Here is a 20,928-nt window from a genome sequence, read left to right as displayed (position 1 = left end):
TGATAGCTGTTACCATTATATTTATTTGCCTTCCCACTGCTAGGGGAATTGATTAGATCCTTCAAGTGGGAAAGGGAACAGGCAATCTATGATCAGATACAAACCTGTTTTCTTGTTAGGCTTCAGTGTTGCCTGTTAGCTGCCAAGGTCTGTGTTCTGCTAATAAGTGCTTATAATGGGTACTAAATGTGTTGTGCTATTAACAAAGAATGAGCAGTGTTTCAGAAACAACCCTGTTAGTTACTAACTACTGCACTCTTCCTGCAATTTACTGCACAGATACTGCATATACAGAATTTTTTTAGTAGGGAAAAAACACTTTTATAAAGATATCACGCCAGGAATACTGTGCTACCACTCAGTTGTTTAATCTATGGTGATTCTTATTCCCAAATGTGTTTTAAACATAAAGCTTTATCTGCTTTTGTTGCCTGCTTTGTTGCTTCGGTAGTTGATTATGGGCTTTTTTTTTAGTATGACTACCTTTTTTCTATGTGTAAATACAGATTTTTCTCAGTGGTTTTCTCAATGATTTCTCTGCAATATCACAAGATACTAGTGTTAAACTGACCTTATTTATATTCCCATCTTACACAAACACTTCCCTCTTTCAGATTAAGGATCTGTCATAACGGTAGATGATGCTTATACTTTTGAGTCAAAAAAAGTAAGAAAAAATGCAACATTGGCAGACAGTATTCAGAGAGATTAGCTCAGAGGCTATGTTCAGCCTTGTTCTAACCTTTTTCCTTTTCACTAATGGAATTCTGGGATGAAGTGGAAGGTTCACATTTTATTTGAGATAATGAGCAGTACAGAACTAGGAGGTGAGGGGCAACAGTTTGAGACAGACATCTACAGAAAGACCACCTGAGAAATTAAAATGTGAGTGAGAAACATGACCCACCAGGCATGCCACAGCCCTTTTGTATGTGAGAGTCCTCTACTACTGAACAACACTTTATCTACTTAATCAATCACTTAAGCTCTTTCGTGCAAAAAAAGCTGTTCCTGTGATGACCAGAAAGGCAGGCTTGGGTAGCTGTGAGGTTTTGTTGAACTTGACACTTTCAAGAAATAAGGGAACAAAAGGGACTGTAGTAATGACCAATTAAACCTGGCTTTCTGTGGCTAAGCTATTCCCATGCTAAGCAGCCAATGTAGCCTTTAGCTATGTTAGTCTCTATAGCACAGTGATGGCCCCAGCCAGCAATGGTAAGGCTTGACTCTTCAGGCCAGAGTCCTCTGTGTGCTGGGTACACCCTGAACAGATTTGGTCTTGGCTTGTGACTGGTTCTTAGTCACTGTCACAGTAGAAATAATAAGCACTAATGTCTGTTATATCTAATTGTTCTGCTTCAGTATCTTCCTAGCTAGACTGGAACTGCAGGTACTTGATTTTTATACCAGTAACCCTCTTCAGATAATGGAGAAGGACAAATGATGTCAGGAAAGGGAAATTAACTGGGAATATGATTGAAGAGATGACAGCTCAAAGAGTAAATGTGGTAAAGCATGAAAGGGGAATTTGGAAAGGGCAACTTAACAAAGCAAACTGTCCCTTGGAGAGACTTGTACAACGGCTTTCAATTGTTGGTGGGACTTGGGCCGCACTGCCTTGGCATTGCTATCCAGCAGACATGGAGCACGACAGAAGCCTGTTCCTGGAGTGTAAATGACAAGCAGACAGGTTGGTGTATGACAGATGTCTCTGCATTACCACTTCTTTCTGTGCCTGCAGCAGCAAGATGGAACTTGTGGATGACAATGCTGTTATCCGAGCAAGAGGATTGCCATGGCAGTCGTCTGACCAGGACATAGCGAGGTTCTTCAAAGGTCTAAATATTGCCAAGTTAGTAGTGAAGAATTTACTTGTACCTTTGTGGCTCTTCAGCTGCATAGGTCATGGAGTTTCATCTCTTGATTTAAATCTTGCAGAGGAGGTGCTGCACTCTGTCTCAATGCCCAAGGTAGGAGGAATGGGGAGGCTCTTGTGAGGTTCGTGAGCGAAGAGCACAGAGATCTAGCACTACAAAGGCACAAGCATCACATGGGGAACCGATACATAGAGGTGGGTGACATGGTGGGCTTTGACATCCTCTTCTTGAAATGAATGCAAATTACATGCCAATCACATGTTCCTTTTTTTTCCTTTAGGTATACAAGGCAACAGGTGAAGACTTCCTTAAAATTGCAGGAGGTAATTTTTAGGGGATGAAAAGGGATGCTTTGTTCCATCAGCATCTCTAACTTTTGGCTGCAAAATGCTCCTGTTGAATGTGGCTCCTTTTCCTGTCTTTGAACAAGAAGTTGGCTGGTGTATTGATTATTATGTATCCTGCTAGCAGCAGTCCAAGATGATAATGATTTATCTGTCTGCCTCTCTTCCACATTCTTGCCATTTTCAAGCAGCCTGTCAATCTGGATTTGATTGGGCAAAGTGATCTTGTATATGAACTTAATTTGTTAGGTCATCTTCATGATAGTGGGAATCTAAATGCTATTGATTGCTGAAAAAATGAAACCAGAGTAGTTTTTCAAAACAATATAACTGCTGTTGCTGTGGAGGCATGCATGTAAGAACAAACAGATATCACAGTGTAAATACAAGGGATTTATGGAACTGATTTTCTTCAAATCAAATCTTTGCCTCAGACTTAAAGGGGAGGATTTAGGGGAAATACTTATTTAAGGGGAATCTTGAAATATTTGCTGATAATTGAGAGGCTTCAAAATTTGCACTTCAAACTCTCTCTTAATCTCTTTTTCTTCCCCTTTGTCTGCAAGCATACAAAATTTGAATTAAGAGCAAACAAGCTGTTTTATCTGCAATAATACTTTAAGTTCCTCTTTGCTTCCTGACTGAGATTTGGGCTGAGGTTTGTAAGTGACTAACTGGAGATCTGAGCTTGAGGCTTCAGAGTGGGAGATGCTGTTAAGCTGTCAACTCCATAGCTAACTGATAGGTTTGGAAGAAAAGACATTGCACAGTGGCATTCATGAAGAATGGTGTGTCTGGTACAACCAAACTCTGCAGAATAAGAGAGCTGTAAGTGAAAGGACTGTATTAAGATATGAATTTGGTTAGCAACTACCTTTGAATAAGGTTGTGTTATTAGCATCACTGGTCTTTTGAAGGTACTGAAAGTAGAATTGTTAGGCTTTGACAGTTCTGTTGAGGTAGGATGAAATCCCTGAGCTGTTTTCAACCTGCTCTTCCAGCTTTCTTTCCCAGGACAATGATCTGGGGACTTGGTTGCCATATAGTATGGCTCCAGAGCATGCCAGAGATATTCCACAGTTAGACAAGGGGAACAATAGCACAGGTCCCGCTCACACAAGAGGTTGACAGATTGTGCTTTCCTTGAGCTTTGAATGTTGCAAGTACTCCCTATTTTTCCTTTGAATAAAGATCAATCTCCTCTAAATGATGGGGTAACATGATTTTTATATACTAGACTGAAGTGCTTCTGTACTTTTTCTTGTTAAAGGTACTTCTAATGAGGTTGCACAGTTCTTGTCAAAAGAAAACCAAGTGATTGTCAGGATGCGAGGTCTTCCTTTCAATGTAACAACAGAAGAAGTGCTGACTTTCTTTGGCCAGCACTGCCCTGTAACAGGAGGAAAGGAGGGAGTCCTATTTGTCACTTACCCTGACAGCAGGCCAACAGGAGATGCCTTTGTCTTGTTTGCTTGTGAGGAATATGCACAAAATGCACTGAAAAAGCACAAGGATTTGCTGGGGAAAAGGTACATTGAACTCTTCCGGAGCACTGCAGCAGAAGTTCAGCAGGTGGGTGCAAACCTTTCAAATGTTGGCTTTTTGTAGTCCAAACTTCTTTGCTAGCAGTAGAGGAAGTAAATAATGCTGGGCCTTGACTTGAAAGCTTCTTTTACCTTTTCTCACTCTTGACTCTTGCTGGAATGAGTATTGTCTGAATTTCTGTGAGACTTTGTTTCCTTTAAATGTAAGATCTTATGGTATAGGGATGTTCTCAATCATATACAAACCTTTGGGATTTTGGCTTCCAATAGCTTTGTAAAATGTGGATGTGGGTCTTGTGCTTTACACCATATATTCTGAATTTGACTAAGTCCAGTGATTATCTATTCAGGAGTGTTTAGCAACAAATTTTGAGCTAAAAGGTTTATCTTTAGTTAGTGACACAAAAAAGCAAAGCCTTTTGATATAGTGGTCCTCTCCAGTGTAATGTATCTGAAGAATTCCACAAATTGTCTTTAAGGGCAGATCTCTGCCATCTTCTGCAGATGCCCAGGCTACCTGGCAGAGGGTGGTAGGAGTTTCAAAGTGATGAGTCTGGATTAACAGGGCTTGGTGGACCATTAATTGCAGCTAAGCTGTCAGGGAAAGGGAGGAGAGCTGAGTGGACTGTTTAAGTCTCCAAAAGTATTTGCAGAGCTTCAGTAGAGGTAGATACCTTTTAGAGTTATGCCGAGAAGTTATCTGTGATGCAAATTGTGGCCATGTCATTGCATCCAAGAAATCTCTATATATTATCCCTAATATGTAGAGATTTCAGTGCTTTGTTTAAAAGATGACATTAGTGATGAGAAGGCAGAGCCACAGTGCTCACTTGTCATTGCATTTTTCTCAAGTACTCTCATATGTTTTTGTTTAGTAAAACCTTCTGATAGCTTTATAAATGCAAATAAATATTAATCTTGCTCAGAGAGAGTTCAGGAGTAGTGATTGAATATTCAGGCAACTTTTCACCAGACAGGGTTTTTGCTGTTAAAATTAAAAAGAAATCTCAAAGTGTAAGTGTCATGGGTACTGTGACTTGGTAATGCTCCTAATGTTTCTTGAATGGACTATGGCAGGCACAGTTAGGGATGTGTGGTAGTGAAATGTGCTTCTATTTCCCAAACTCTCCTAAAGGTTTGCAGAGGAGATATTTTTGGGTAGAAGTGTCATCGTGACTCTGTGAATGGTAGAATGTTTTAGGATAGCTGCACAATAAAAATACTGTAGATATACAGGTTTCATGTTCTAAGATCTCTATTGAGACTTGCATTATCTGTTCAAGTAAATTTCCCAAAACAAAACTGTTTTTAAAGAAAAAAAGAACCCAATTTTTTTTAAAACAATAGCATGACTATTTATCATAGAATGACTATAGAAGTCTGCTAGATTCTGAGCTTAAACCACAGTCCTTAGAAAGCAGATATTTTGCAGTTAATGTTTGTCTCTAGCTCATTTGTATCTTAAAATACTGCCCAGAGTGAAAACAGGTGGCATTGGGGTTGTGTTTAATCCTTCTAGGTTGAAGAATGAGTGAGGAGGCTTCTGTAATCTGTTTTTGTTTTGCACAGGTGCTGAACAGGTACTCTTCCACACCTCTCATTCCTCTCCCAACACCTCCAATTCTTCCAGTATTACCTCAACAATTTGTGCCTCCCACTAACATCAGAGACTGCATACGTTTGCGTGGGCTTCCCTATGCTGCTACTATAGAAGACATTCTGGAGTTCCTGGGAGAGTTTTCTACAGATATTCGGACCCATGGAGTTCACATGGTTCTAAATCACCAGGTTGGTAGGCAACATGTTTCTAGCCACTCTGCCAAATGCTTGTATGTGTGAATACAGTCCTGATGATGATGTCCATAGGGAAGCACCTTTGGGACTAGCAGTAATTGTATTAATGTGCCTCCTGCTCTCCTCTTAAAGTGTGCTGGCAGCAGATGACTGCTGTGCAGACTGCTGCATTTGCTGTAGAGTGGTTTCTTTCACTGAGACCCATGTGCTGAAAGCTGAGCCTGTTATGGAGGGGTTGGTGCTCCCGGAATAGCAGCCATGATACTGAGCTGTGGGAGGCTTGAAGTGAAGAGTCTTGCTCAACAGTGTGCATGATTCCTCTTGTACCTGGTGAGAAGTGCCATCAAAAGACAAGTGTGGGCAATGTTAACTCTCAAAGGAGTGGTTTGTCCCTGCCTTGCTGAACAATGTGCCACAAGTATGTTTGAGGACAAATGTGACTGCAGCCTTCTAGAGACAGGAATTGCCATGTCAAAAGTCAGAAGGTTTCCTGTGTTCTTGCTTTCTTTAAACAGTCACAGCTTAGCACCAAGATTAATGGCTCATTGATGTCTATAAAGTGTCACATCTTTGCCATTGTTTTATGGAAGCAGTTTCTATGAAAACCTTTTAGACAAAGGATTGTGCATTCTTGTGATCTTTATCTTTCTCTTCTTGTGACTTCAGGGGGAGGAATCCTTTAACTCCATGGAGATGCTCTGAGTTGTTCAATGGAACAAGCTGATTAAAAAAACTCTATAAAAATTATGGTTCTAAAATTGTCTTAGCTTAGGCTGAATGTCAACCAAAACTAAAAAATACTTCCTGGTCCCAAGTAGGACTTCTGTGTTTCAGGAATATGGGGATGGAGAAGGGACTGTAGTTATTTCAGTACTTGTCTATCTAAAGACATTCCTGTGTCTGTGGAAACTGGACCTAGACAAGGCTAAAAAACTAATGAATGTGTAGTGCTGGGAGAGACTAAGAAAAGTGCAAATACTAAAGCAGAAGCAATGATTTACAGTAGTATCAGCCCTTGACAGCACTAATGAAAGAACCTGGATAAGGAAATTGGTGTGTGCATATAACCCTAAGGGCTGTCTGCTACTCTTACTCTGCCCAAAGCTATCAGACTTTTTTTTTTCTCCCCAAATACTGCTTTTGCCTGACTACTAGGTTTTTATCTTTCTCAAAGTTCCCAGGTTTCAATCCTGTAATCATAAACGACTGTGTAAAGGATGCTAACAGTGTTGTTATCCCCTCCAAAACAAGGAGGACTGGCCCAGAGCTTGAGTTGGAGCCAGCTGCAGATTTATCTCTAGCTTTGGCTGCTTCAAATCAGCAGCTGCATGTGGCTAAAATAACTCCTCCCAGTGGTGTATCCCACTCATTTACACATACAAAGATGTTTTTTTTCCTTTCTGCAAGCTCATACTAAATGTTGGGCTAGTTAGTACTCTACTAAAGCATCCCAGCCCATGCTGGTCTTCAGAAAATAAAATTTAAAACAAATTGTTTAGCAATGAGCACTTTTATAATGAATATTAAAAATCACAGGTAATAAATGGAGACTAGATCTTCCAATTCTGCATTCATAGTAAATTTGCAAGAGCAGGTCTCAAAGCACCAAAGTACTACTGAATTACAGTCTCTCCCATAGGTGTCTATTTTTTTAGATATAGATGTAACAAGTTACAATGTAGCATAATCAAAACAGGTGAATAAATACAATCAAGTTATCACAAGTGGGAAAAACTTTAGAGAGGAGAGCTTAAACATGCTGGTGAGTGCTCAGGATGACTGGCTGTACTTGACTTTGGAGATGAATATATTTATGACTGAAGAGACTTATAACAGCACAAATTATTGCTATTCTGCTCCTTCATGGAGCCTACAGAAACATTGCTTTTTTGTCTGCCTTGTTTGTAGGGGCGTCCATCAGGAGATGCTTTCATTCAGATGAAATCTGCAGATCGAGCCTTCCTGGCTGCACAGAAGTGTCATAAGAAGACTATGAAGGACAGATATGTTGAAGTCTTTCAGTGTTCTGCTGAAGAGATGAACTTTGTATTAATGGGGGGCACTTTAAATCGAAATGGCTTGTCCCCGCCACCATGTAAGTTACCATGTAAGTTTTGCTTGGGTCTTGCCACTCTGCTCTACACTGTGTGTGGGTAGGTACTGGAGGTGCTTTGCTGACTCTTGTCCTGGTTCTTGGGTAGCATCATGAGATGGGGGTATTAAAATAAGGTCTTCTGTCTTAAATCATCACCAGCTTGCAATCGTTGTTTTTCCCTTTGGTTATAAATTATTATGACTGAAGAACTACTTTTGCTTTTCCAGTGGCAAATTTTCCCTCGCCTCCTTGAAACTTTAATTGGTTGGGGTGAGTGATGATTCTGAAAAGTAATTCTAAGCCCGACCTAGACCTTAAAGAATCGTTTTGTATTTTAACTGATCTGTACTTATATTTTTTTGTCATGGTGAGCATGTCAAGTAAGAGACCTTCCCTTTTCCGTTCCAAAACTTAATTTGAGAAACCATAGGTAATGCTCCCCTTTGAGAGTTAATCATATGTTCTGCTTTTTGAGCTGCAACTGACTGAACTCTTCCTTTGCTTTTTGCTGTTCATATGAAATGGAGGTTGGCTTTGTGGGACTGAAATACACGTGGCTTCTGCCTCAGAGAATTGCAGAATCTGTATTTCCTTTTAAATTTTGACTCTTAGACCTACTAGGGTGAACATTGACTTCTATGCAAACTTTTGGGGAAAATATTTGAGGAGCTTAAGGGCTAACTTGCTAAGGCATCTGTGCCACATAAATCTGAGCCTATGGGAAAAATAATACTTTGTTTCCAAAGTCATAAATGGCAAGGTAGTCAAGTAGTAGCTTTCTCGGTGTCTCTCTATGTAAGTGTATTTTTTTGGTTGTAGATCTTTTCAAAAAAGTCCTCTACATGCTAGTCAGAGCTGCCAATGCAGCTGCCAACTTCCTTTGGGATGGTTTTTTTGAGTGCAATCCTTGGGAGAGGGTTTTTTTTTTTTCTTTCAACGAAAGTATCTTGAGTAGGGGTCAGCAGTAGATAGTCCTGTATGTGAAGGCTGTTCCAGATGGGTTGAAACCTGACAGCTTCTAGGACAGGTTCTTGGGCAGAGTCACAAACTTTTGGAAACACACTGGTCAGTGTTCCCTTTTCCAATTACAAATGCCTGTGATGTATTCCTCAGATAAGGCCTTTTGGCCCTGTCATTCCACATTTTACAATACAGTGAGATGCTGGCTGTGACTCTGAATACTAAAATTAAAGGCTTACTTTATCTAAAGCTTTATGTTCAGTTCTATGGAAATAGGGAGGAGAAGCATTAAGCAAAGGAGGAGGGTGAACTCTCATCAGTGAGAATTCATTTAGGGCCTAACATCTCGCTGAAACAGCACAAAGTACACTTTTGGTTTTTGGTTGGGTTTTTTTTTCCTTTAGTGCTAACACTTCAAGCTGTAAAGCCATGGCTTTTCTCACTCTGCTGTTGATTTAATTAAGGCATAAGCAGTACCAGGATGAAAGTCTTCTCTGTTTTGTTGAATGTTAAACAGATCTTTGTCACAGACACTTACTTCTTACTGTGCAGAAGTCTTGTAGGTTTTGAATGCAGACTTCATTAAAATATGAGCCTAGAAAAGCAAAACTGACCTATGTATCAGAAAGGCACCCTGTTTCTCAGAGCAAGAGGTGATTTTTTTTTTGTGTATTTTTGACTTTTCCATAGGCTGGATGCTAAGTGTAACACTCTGTAGTCACACTTGCATTGGTGGCTCACGTTTCTTTTCTGTGGTGAACAAGCATGAGAAGGTTCCTGATGTCCTGTGGAGTTGTGTGTGTATGTATTAGCTCTGGAATTTCAGAGGTCCTAATCTATTTTCCATTTGCTCCCTGTAGGCCTTTCACCCCCTGCCTACTCCTTTCCGGCTCCTGCTGCAGTTGTGCCAACAGAAGCTGCCCTCTATCAGCCATCCATGCTTCTGAACCCACGAACACTCCAGCCCTCCACAGCCTACTACCCTGCTGGGGCTCAGCTCTTCATGAACTACACAGCTTATTACCCCAGGTAAAGCAGAGGAGAACCCAAGCAGCAGCACAGAAGTCTCTTTTTTTTTTTTTTTTTTTTAAATTATCCCCAGCAAATGCACAAAACTCAGAAAAGAACATTGTCTGCTCTACTAAGGACTTGTGATACCACAAACAGCTTGTTGGTATCTTGTTCAGGGAAACAATTTCAGGATAACTAGGGATTTTCCAAGTCTTAAGGTATTGCAGGTAGCAATGCTTGGGGGACAGGGGGGCTGGTTAGTGTATTTGTTTGTTTTAACATAGTACACACATTTAAGTGGTATATTTTTTGTTTCACCTAACATTCCTCTCAAACTTACCTGTTTATTTTGTTATGCCCTCAGTGGGAATTGACCTGTGCAGTACTCTTTGCCATGTCCATAAAGAAGCCCTTGGCCCCTCTTTAGAATGGGTGGACTGGGGTCTGCCTTAGCAACTTCTGAAATACTGCCTCTTGGTGTTTGTAACAAAATAACTTTTGACCTTTATGATGAAAACTGTTTACTTCTATGACTACATGTTGTATTGAATGCACATGTAAGGCATATAGAGGCATGTGTTCTTCCTGTCCTTCCAACATCAACACCTCTCACAAAGGGCTTTTGATTCTTTTGGATGTACTAGCTACCTGCTACAGAACAAACTCTCTGGATACCTGTTGCCCTCTGCAGTCATGAGGCCTTGGAAGGAGCCATGTTCCCTTTAAGCCATAAACCATTTCTCTGTTAGGAAATCTGCTAAACAACTCAAGTTTTTTATCTCTGCAGCAGGGACCAACTAGCTACTTAGGAAGCTGTTAAGCAATATGAGCACTTCAATACCTGTAAGATAAAAAAGCCTATATGTCTGTGAAATGACTGTTGTGGTTTTTTATTAAAATGTTTCTTTCACTCATGAGTTAGTTTCTATAATGCCTTCAATATCTGTCTTATGGTTATGATATTACCAAACTCAGCCTTGTTGATGTAAGATTAAGAAAAATAAAATTCCAAACTTGCACTGGCAATATAAAATAAGGTTCTCAATAACAGTTCTATATTTCATGAAAACACAGTAGCAGTAATAGTCTGTGGTCACTGACTCACTCCTTAAGATGAGAATAGACTGGCCACTGCAGGCTAAATGTCAGGCCCTAGTGATTTCTCACTGAGGGAGTTCCCACATGAGTCTCATCACTGGCTGCTTAGGCTGTGGGCATGGATGTTGGTCACAGACCCATCAACCCCACGCCCCAAAATATCCTTTTTATATTCTTGTCTAACTGGCAGTTGTTCATTGTTTTTAGGAAACCATTATTACACAAGCTCTCTGCCAATTACAAATACTGCCCTTTTAAAGAAAATAAGGAAAAATTTCTGGACTCAAATTGGCTTCTTTGTTGTGAGATTCAGTGTTTAGGTATTGCTTTTCTATCCAGAATGTTTGATCTACAGACAACTTGTATATATTCCAATAGATGTAGTGATTCTTTGAAGAGGATGTTTTTGACTTGATTTTTTTGGGTTTAGCTTTGTTTTGGTTTGGGGTTTTTTTTTTGTTTGTTTCTCTTTTTTGTTTTTTGTACTTCTTTAATACTTACTCCTTTCAGGCAAGTTCCTGTGCTTCATTCAGAGTGCAAAAAAGAGTCCATTTGAAATAGCAATCAGAACTCTCCTAAATGTAGCTTTCTGGTTCTGAAGTTTAAGTCAAAAATTAAGTATGTGCAGCAGGAAAGAATGGGGTAGCCTCTGTCCTAAGTGTTCCATTTAAAAGCACATCCAGGAAAAGTAATATAGACCTGGTAGGTAATGATCAGACAATGGTTCATAAATCGAACTGGTGAATATTTATTGAAATAAGGAAACTTCTTTGAGCTGCTGCCAAAATCTTCTACAACTTGTGTTTTACAAGGTCAAGTTGCTTTATAATGATCCAGCTCCATTTTCTACACAGAAATCAACTTAAATTGTGGGAAGATAGGAGTAATTTGTTTGGTTTTCAGTACCTATCAGATATCCTGAAACTCTCAGACTTGTCTTAATGCTCTTACAGCTTTAGTGACGAAACCAGTGGTGTAAAGAAATGGATGCCTTCTAAGCTATTAAAATAGCTTTAGTGAACTCCTAATGAAAAGGAGGGAGAGCAAGTTATTCAGGATCTGTCAGTCTTTGATATCACTGTTCAGCTTGTAATTATATCTGGCAACATGTTCTGACAGCAAATCAGTGGTCCTGCTCTCTGCCTAGTCTCAAGTTTTTAAGAAAGAACAATAGGATTCATGGGAAGGGGGAGGTTTCCTTTATCTAATCCTACGTGTACTAGGTGCTGTAGGTACATTGGAAATAACTGCATTACTTGGCAACTGCTGACACATCCTATAGAAACTTTTACTGTATACAAACTTGAAAGCTATTGCTACAGGGTAAACAGTTTTAAAACAAAGTTGAATCTTGTTGTATTTATTAAGTTCTGATGCCATTTTTATCACTTTTAAGCAGTGCCTTCAAAGCCTCAAAAGTATCTGTCAAAATCCATACATGTAGTAATACATTTGTTTTTTCCTTTTTAAGAAAGTATTTTAAATAGCATAGTGGAAAGAGAAGATTCTTAATTGTATGATTCATAGCCAAAACATGATATGGAAACTGAAACCTGGTGTAGGTTCAAACAAACTGGATAAATTCCATGGCAGGAAATTCATTGTGAGTTAGTGAATACACAGAAACCACACCTGGCTCAAAAAGTCCTTGAACTCCAAATAAGTGGAAGTGCGTTCTTGTGTTCTGACCCCTATGGTAAATTCTTGTGCTGTTGAACCAAGGTGGGTAGGTAAATTTGTTTGTTCACACCTTTGTGGGATTTGTCTTGAGAGATACAGGTTCTGCTCAAGAGTGTGGGTCTGTTCCAGTGTGTTTGTCTAATAGTGGCTAAGCTGGGGTTATCTCTATTGGACCAGTGTGTACAGTTCTCTCCAGTGGAGTGGTTTGAGTTAAAAGGCCTTTTTATGTGATAAAGGTATGATTCTGACACTTGCTGCACAGGGAAATACAGGGTAATGTCTTAGTGTTCTCATGTCTGCTGATGTCCCTTCCTGCTCTGGATAAGGTATGGGTTTTCTCATTATACGTGGTAGGAGCATGTACATTATAACCTTGTAGAAGTATATACATATGCAACATACATATATCACTAATACTTATGTATGCATACATGCAGATGTATGTGTAAAAGTAAAATGAGCAATCTGAGCAATAATCAAGGTTAGAAAAAAGTCTTACTTGTTCTCTGTGATGAATCAGATTCTCCATAATGATCATCATGGGAAACAAGTGAGGCTTTTCTAACCTTGGTTATTGCTCAGATTCTTATTGAAGCACAATTAAGTTACAGGGAATTCAGAACTGGCAAACCTAGGAACAAGTGGGCGATACTGTTCAGAGCTGCTGCCAGCAGCTTTGTTTACATATCTGTGTCTGGCTAACCAGCATCACTTGACAGAACTGGGTTAGGAAACAACCATATGTGTATTTAGCCTGGGAGCTCTGTCACAGATGGAGAACAGCAGCAGCCAGAAACAAAACCTCTTTTAGTTGTACTCACAGCATCACATCAACACTCTGGGCCACATCTCTTAAACTCTTGTGATTTTGTTTTTATTATTATTTTTATGCTAAGTATGTCAGCTTTGATTGCATGAAATCACATCTGCAGTGACAGACTCACTGCATATAAAAGCTTATTGGTGGCTTTTAGTTGCTGTCCCATAAATGGAGTTCAAATGTTTTAAATTGTGTCTGAATTTGGGATTCTTCATTACCTGTCCTTGTTCTGTTGAGCTCGTCTCCATCATGAATTTGTCAAAATAACCTTAACTCTTTAGTTAATGTCACAAATTTGTCACCAGAATGATTGTTTGGAGGGGACACTTAATTACTCACTTTCAAAATAAATGTAGCTTGCCAAAGATTACAACAGCAGGGATGCCTTTAACTACTACCATATTTCATTGGAGGAGGAGTGCATTAGCTGGGAAGACTAATTGTTGCATGCCTCCATCGGCTGTCATTATCCCTTCATTTGTAGGTTTTAATTAGTAAAACTGCCATGGTGGGTGAAAAGAGCAGAACAGTAATGCTCTGATCAACAGCTATCTGGATATCAGGACAGCAAAATTTAAATTAAACCAAACAAACCCCACCTTTCTTCAAGGCTGGTACATCTGTTAAAATGTTGTTGCTGGTAGCAGTGTCCAAGTTTTTACTGAGCCCACCACACAAAATGCTGCTATGGAGACTGGTGGGGACTTCTTCCTTTTGTTTCCTTAATATTGTCAATGACTTGATTTTCAGGTACCACCTCTTATTGTCATCTTCTGACTGTTCCTGTGTTAACTAGTAAAACAACTGGATTTTTATGAGGGATTAATTGTTACAGCAGCGTTGTGCAAGCTTGCTGCAGAGATCAGTATGAGTACAGTTTTTCCTTTTGTCTATTTACAACACAGTTCAGTGGTGGGAGAGAAGATCTGCCTGTTGTGCCTGAAGGCATGTGTGTCATCACGCAGGTGGCTTTTTAAAACACTTGCAATGATCTCAGGTTATTCATGGCACCAAGGTACATTGCTGGGTGCTTCACTTTTCTCAGAGGCAGCCTTAACAGGGGTGTGTTGGAAGTCCCAGCACTACCCAGGGCAGACTGTTGCAGTCTTCTGTGGCAGAGCTTCTGGATCCATTCCCCCTGCTTATTGCTGCCATGCTACCATGGCCTTATCCTGCTGGGAAGTTGATTTCAGTAGGCAGAGGGGGCAGCAGGTTGTCTGGTTAAATATGGGGAAGGTATCTGTATTGAAGGAGCTTTGTTTCCAGGGATAGATGGAAGGAGAGTTTTTTGAAGGAGGATATTTCCAAGGATAGAGCTGAGTTGATCTTGGAATAAGACTCCTTGGACCTGAAAGTTTTTTAGTTTTTAATTTTAAAAAAGTCTGCCTTGTTGAGTATACCATCTGTAATATTCCTCCATGATTATATAGTCCCAGGGATCTAAATGTTTGTTTGATTAACAGGTGACCTGATGGTTTAGTGTTCCTACTTCTACTGTTTGTCAAGTTATGCAGCCTTTCTTTCTTTAAATGTGGATAAATATTTCAATGTTGGAACAGGCTGTGTAAGTACTTTTGCTAGTAACACGTCTTGTAAGTTTTTGTGAGCAAAGTAGCATGTTAAAACTTTCAACTTTGGTGATTATACCACAAAATTTACTATTAACTTTTGTATGAACCACTTCTAAAAAAGCTTTATACTGAAGCTGCATTTCCTCATGGGCTGCTTTCCAGTAGTGAACACTATAGACATTATGCTGTAAGCTTGTGTATATGTGCACATTATAATCATGTCCCATACCTGCCCAAGGAGTGCTTGAAAATCCCTACCAGTTTCTGAAATGATCTGCTCTTCACTGAAGTCTGTGATCATCTGTCAAATGTTGAGTTTTTCTGAAGGCTACTTGGCAATGTGTGTCCTTTACTTTTCCTGTTCCTCCTGCTGGCTTCAGTCAGAGGGTCTCACTTTGAGGTGCTGCAGAGGTGCTCTGGGTCTGCTGAGCTTCCTAGGCCTCAAAAAGAGGGGAAATAACTTAATCTTGAAACACTAATGGATGAGTCTGACAAGTTCTCTTTCACTGCTAGTGCTCCTCTGAGTATTAGAGTAAGGGATATGAAGTAAGACTAACTTGCAATCAGGACCTGCTTTACAGTCCTGAAATTAATAGAAGCTACTAATCAGTAGCTTGATGAAAGGATATTGTCAGTATCTGTCACAAAGCAGACAACAGTTAATATACTTCACAAAAAAAAACTTTCAGGACTACAGATAAAAAAAGTCAAAGGAAAAATAGGGATAGAAAATCTGCAGGGAGAGAGCTGAAACCTCTAGATGGTGTATATGCACATATTTGTTCCTATGTGCAAATAGTGCTGGGTATGTTTGTGGTTCTCTTGATGGACCTGCAAGATACTTGGCAGAGATCTGAAAAGCTGCTTGGTTATGTATGCTGACTGCTCCCAGCTCACACCCACTTGTAATATAAACAGCTTCCTTCTGGATATTGGTATCTGTTAACCAAATGTATAATGGAAAAACTTGTTAGGAAATCAGGAGAGACCATGAACCTCAATGTTTCTGCATAATATTTTAGTGATGAATATTTGGGATCCCTTGAGGTATATAAATGCTGCTTGAATGCCAATATCAACCTTAAGCACATGTGAAAACTTGTTCTTGCATCCAAAACTGATTTCTGAACTTAATAGTTTTATTTTGAGATTCTTTGGAGAATACAACAATCTCAGAAATACTGATTGGAAAAAAATCCAATCTGCCTGTTGATGAGATTCAAGAAGAGGGATCAGTTCATAAGGAAAAAAGGTTTGCATTGGGAAACACTTCAGTTCACATTTGATTTCAAGAACTAAAGGCTATAAAAAGAGTTCAAGCTCTTGCACTGCATCATTATATAGTGATATACACCTGCTAAGAACAACTGTAGAAATTCTGTCTGGCCTGATGTAAAACATGCAAGTATTTGTTCCTGAGGCTTGTTTGGTTAGAAAATATAGGCTGGAATACTTGTCTTGGATGCCTGCCTAGGCACTTTTCAATGTTTTCATGTGTCTTCTATTGACTTCTTTTCCATCTGTAGACATGACCACTCTAAGTCACTTGCTGCTGTTCCTCTGGGAGGTTGTCACCCCTCTGGCTGGGTGAACATAGAATGGGCTGGGAACAGTCTATATGTTGTCTTCTCTTAGGGAGTCAGAGCAGGTAGCACCCTTAGCCTTTGAGAACGGTTATGAAAGGCCTGAAAAAGAATATCAAAGTTTCCAACATCTACAGATTGAATATTTTGGGCATAATAAAAGATTTTTCTTTATTACTCCTGAATAAATTATATTATTGCAGCATTAATATTGCTTTAAAACAAGACAAGCCTGTCCCTTTGCGGCACTAACCTTTAAAATCTGGCAGTTGCCATTGACCACAAAAGATGCTGCGTCTAAACAGTCCATGAAAGATAAGTAATTGGAGGCAAATGCTGCCTTGCTTGCAGCTGTGGGGAGCTCCATCCCCAGATGTATTTGGCAGATACTGACCTGGAGCTTGCATCCAAACTGTGGATGGGCATATCTGCCATGGATTCATATCCTTACTCTATAGCTACATTAAATAAAAAGGTTGGAGACAGCATGTGATGGCTATAAGTTCTAAAGCTGAATGGTGCAGTGGTGGGGAAGACTTATTTTTGCCTTCATTAATGTCATGGGCTGACTCTTGGGTATTATGTTTGAGAATCTGAGTTGTACAAAGGTGTACTGACTGTTTTTTAGGGATTTGTATTACTACTAGTTTAACAGAAAAGGCATACAGGAAATGATTAGTGACAGGTGTTGTGACAAGTTTGCATGAAGATGGTTCTCTAGAGCATAAAGTCTTACCTTCCAACACCTGTCTTTTCTGATAATAGGCTCAAAATTGACAAAAATGATTACAAGTGTTGTCCTTGGCACCAGGCTATCTCTGCTATCTAGTGGAACCACCAGTGAAGATGTTGTCACAAAGGTGCCCAGAGCACAGTTGTGGGGATAAACAAGTATCATAAGCAGTTCCTGTGGAAAAAGGAAAAGCAGCTTTCTTTCTAGGCGTGGACAGCTGTTCCCTGTAGAAGCAGCAGAGTTAAACCTCAGTCAGTTTCATTCACTTCCTGAAACACCTTGAAGAGATTTCTCTGCAGGGAGGCTATAAACATCTATATATTATGTCCAGGAATGGCTTGGCTGCTGGATTTATTTGCTACTTGTTGTGATGAAACTGTTCCCTTTCATACTTTGCTGCATAAAGATGACTCAGGGCTTTGCAGATAATGGGAACTCAGTGAGGTCAAGACTGCAAACCAGTGAGGACATAGGCTTGGGGGCAAATGTGCCTGCTGGGCTTGGAAGCTACAGAGGCACTCAAGAAGCTGAGCTTCAATTTAGGGAGGTGCAATATAGGCTAGGACTGTCTATAGACTCATGTGGAGGGAGGAGTACTCCACAAAGCATCTTAGGCCAGTAGCCTTTGGGCTAAACTTAGTCTTCATGAACACTAGTTTAGCTAAGGATTGAAACACCAGTGTAAGGACACAAAGGGAAGACTGATAGAGCCCAGTAGAAATTTTTTCATGATATTTTCATAGTCTTGGGCTGGGAGCACAGAAGTGGAGGTCATCTGAGAGCTATCTCTCTAGTGTGGTTTGGAGAGGTTATTCCAGGTCTAAGGAACAGCATTGAAATAGCAATGGAAATGGTTAGGTGCTTGATGCCATGCTCAGGAGATAAAGGAAAATTATTGAGGTAGCTTTGAGCAAGTATGGGCTCTTGGAGGAGTGAGTTCTTAATTTTTTTTTTTACTTTCACCAAATTCTTGAGTAAATAGGAGAAGCCAGTGACATCTTTCAGTATTAGCACAACTTTAAGGGTGAGTGGTCTATGCAAATCGATTTAGTAGTGAGCCTGTTAACTTTTCCTTCAGAGATTTTGGGCATGTGTGGCTGTGCAGGAGGTGTTTGTCCCTGGAGACACTCTTGAGGTCAGTCAGTTGGGGCAGCCAGAGTCTGGGGACAGTGGTCTTCAACAAGATCCTGTGTGTACAAATGTATTGTTGTTAGGGAAAGCTGATTACCCCAGTGTTGTTTCTGTTGTTGAATTGCACTTAATGCCATGGTGGTGAGAGCATTATGAATGTCTAATTCTGCAGCCTGAACTTCAATATCTGCCCAGCACTTGAGAAAGGTGAAGGTTCCACAGCCAGCTGCTGGCTCTCTTCTGCACTAGTTTGGCTTCTGATTGCTTCTGTCTCAACTTGTGTTTGTAGTATGCAGCAGAGGATGGACTTGTACACACAAGTGATGCGGCCAGGACAGTGTCCAAAGAATGGATTTGCCTTTAAAGGCCCCAGCAGTTAGACTTCCTTAGTGAAGGTAAGGATAACAAACCCCAGGAGATAGGGCTTGTGGGTATCATGGTGTTTTATTCAGATAACCACCATACTCAACATAATTTGTCACTTGCTGCCCTGAGAAGGTGGCTACACTTTGCTGTGTCCAGAATGTTACACTACAATATGTAAAACCCTATGAAAGCCATAATTTAAAGGATTTTAACTACTCCAGTCATCTTAAGGGCCGCTGCTCTGTATGTTTCCCAGGGCTTCAAATGCATGCTACTTTAAGCTTTAGTAGCAGTACTGAGAGCCTGCAGGAAGCTTCTCAGAGCCAGTTTTCTCTGTGGAGCAAAGTGTGGAGATGATGTTACTCTCCTAGCAATGCACTAAAATGAGGTGTTGGTTAGACAGAATAAGCCACTTTCGTAGGTAACTACAGAATCCAATATCTAAGCTTCACACTGATGTAAAATTGCAGCAATGAAGTAGTTTGTATAATAGCAGCTACTCTCTTGCTTTTGTGAGCTTTCTGATCAGGCTGCTTCAGCCTTTCAAGTTTGGATTACTTGATCTTCTGTATAGGAACAAAGGGTGAAGTCACCCAGAAAGCATTTGTGCAGAAAAATGCAAGTTGAACTGCAAGGCTCATAGTCTTAGAGGAAGATATAGAAATGTATTTGCAAAAAATGCTTCTGTAATCTCTAGTCTTTGAAAAAAATATGTAGTTAACAAAGTTATTAGATTTTTTTTTACCCCCCTTTCTTTCCTCTATTCCTTTTCTCAGCCTTCCATCTGAAAAATAGCAACAAAACTGTCTGTTTTTCCTAATTCTTCTGCTTTTGACACAGACATCTTAGCCCAGGGTATAATCTTCTTCTGGTCAAAAGCTTTACCTGCAGCATCACCTCACTGTCATCTGCTCCAAGTGTGCTACTTTTGCATGTGTCTAAGTGACCATCTCAGCTTGTTGTCTAACAGCAGGCCTTTGGCTGGATTGATGAAGCTAAATCCTGTCCCTGCACTGACAGAGCCATAATTGGCTGCTTAGTGGACTCCTGGCCTAAACTGTACTGCATCACTTCCCATCCATTTATTGTGTTGCCATCCAGTGACTAGATCAGGAAGCTTCCTGATCCAGCTGGAAAAACTCATGGGGTTTGTCTTTGTTTTCAGCCAGTGTACAGCTTAGCAGTGCTAGTTGCCTGTGTTGGCCCAGAGACAGGAAAGTGGCTCAAACAAGGCTCTGAGACATAGCAATGGCATTGCCATGTTAGACTTGATTTTAAAGTTTCACCTCCAAAGGTAAAAGGTCATGTAATAGTGAATGAATTCAGGTATACTCTTATTGAAGCACTCTTAACTTTAGTAGAAAACGTCGTTAAAACTGTGTGTGCGCAAGGTGAAAGCGAAAGCTTTTGGTTCTTCTGGAAAGATCTTTAATTTAGGAAATCAAGAAATTAATATTTGCTTTTATCATGGTGTTCAGTGACCTGCACAACTCTTTCATGCAGATCCCTCTACCCTTTCTGATGTTTTGAACAAACACAGCAAGCCTAGATGGAGATTTTGATTGTTTCCAGCTTTTCTGCTTCTCAAGCCAGTTGTGCTCAAGAGAAAAACCACCAGAACTCTGGAAGTGACCAAATGGATCTGTTACTGTTTTAAAGTTCATGGCACAATTTTCAGACGTGCACACACAGACCACTAAGCCCTTCCCTGCGAGCACAGGTGCTGAAATTGTGCAAATCCTTGAGGGTTTCTGCTTGGTAAAGTATTAAGCTGCTCTTAACACAAAAATTGTTGAGCCTGAACCTACAAAGTCTGATCTCTTTTGTTCTTTGAAATAGCAAAAAAGTCTTTTTTACATAATTTTGCGCACAGTTTAAAATAGTTCTTTGTAATTCAAGTGGTTTTCAACCTCTAATTTTTGCATTTGACATTTTAATAAAAAAAATCTTTTGTCTTGTATATATTTGTCTAATCTCTGCAAAAGAAGTCACTGTAAACTTTATATGCAGGCATATTTTACACAGTGCAGAAATAATTAGGAATGTAAAATGGATTATCTAAGAAAAAAGCTGCTGTAACTTTGTAAAAATGTGTGGGATGTTAAATGCTTTGTCTCTGATTCTTATCTTGTAGGCTTTTCCTATGCACTGAAGTATTTAAATTTTAAAAGGCTTACAGGAGTAGGCATTTTCAACTTTGATCACACTTCGTACTCAGAAAATGAGAAATGCAGTTAGCCTCTCTCCTGTGCTCCTACTTTCATATTGCCACTTCATGCTCTCCCCACCCTTCTTGGTGTCTGTCTTCTCTGCAAGAAAAG

The 20,928-nt window shown here is 39.9% G+C and overlaps 1 protein-coding gene across 3 annotated transcripts in view; it reads left to right on the top strand.

Moving 5' to 3' along the window:
* The window catches only part of ESRP1 (epithelial splicing regulatory protein 1), a 32,377-nt gene extending 11,810 nt beyond the window's left edge, over positions 1 to 20,567 (top strand). The window contains exons 7-15 of one of the 3 annotated variants that reach the window (XM_064706493.1): positions 1,742 to 1,852; positions 1,939 to 2,071; positions 2,158 to 2,200; positions 3,492 to 3,793; positions 5,335 to 5,553; positions 7,468 to 7,666; positions 9,475 to 9,643; positions 18,531 to 18,636; positions 20,111 to 20,567. In XM_064706493.1, the coding sequence (XP_064562563.1) occupies positions 1,742 to 1,852; positions 1,939 to 2,071; positions 2,158 to 2,200; positions 3,492 to 3,793; positions 5,335 to 5,553; positions 7,468 to 7,666; positions 9,475 to 9,643; positions 18,531 to 18,621 (1,267 nt within the window). In that variant the 3' untranslated portion in view covers positions 18,622 to 18,636; positions 20,111 to 20,567. The remainder of the gene's footprint in view (positions 1 to 1,741; positions 1,853 to 1,938; positions 2,072 to 2,157; positions 2,201 to 3,491; positions 3,794 to 5,334; positions 5,554 to 7,467; positions 7,667 to 9,474; positions 9,644 to 18,530; positions 18,637 to 20,110) is intronic. The other 2 variants (XM_064706490.1, XM_064706491.1) reach the window with 2 other exon arrangements.
* The last annotated feature ends 361 nt before the right edge of the window (positions 20,568 to 20,928 follow it).

This window comes from Zonotrichia leucophrys, chromosome 2, assembly GCF_028769735.1.
Source record: "Zonotrichia leucophrys gambelii isolate GWCS_2022_RI chromosome 2, RI_Zleu_2.0, whole genome shotgun sequence".
NCBI lineage: Eukaryota > Metazoa > Chordata > Aves > Passeriformes > Passerellidae > Zonotrichia > Zonotrichia leucophrys.
The sequence above is the reverse complement of the archived record's forward strand: the minus strand, read 5'-3'. Positions and strand labels throughout refer to the sequence as shown.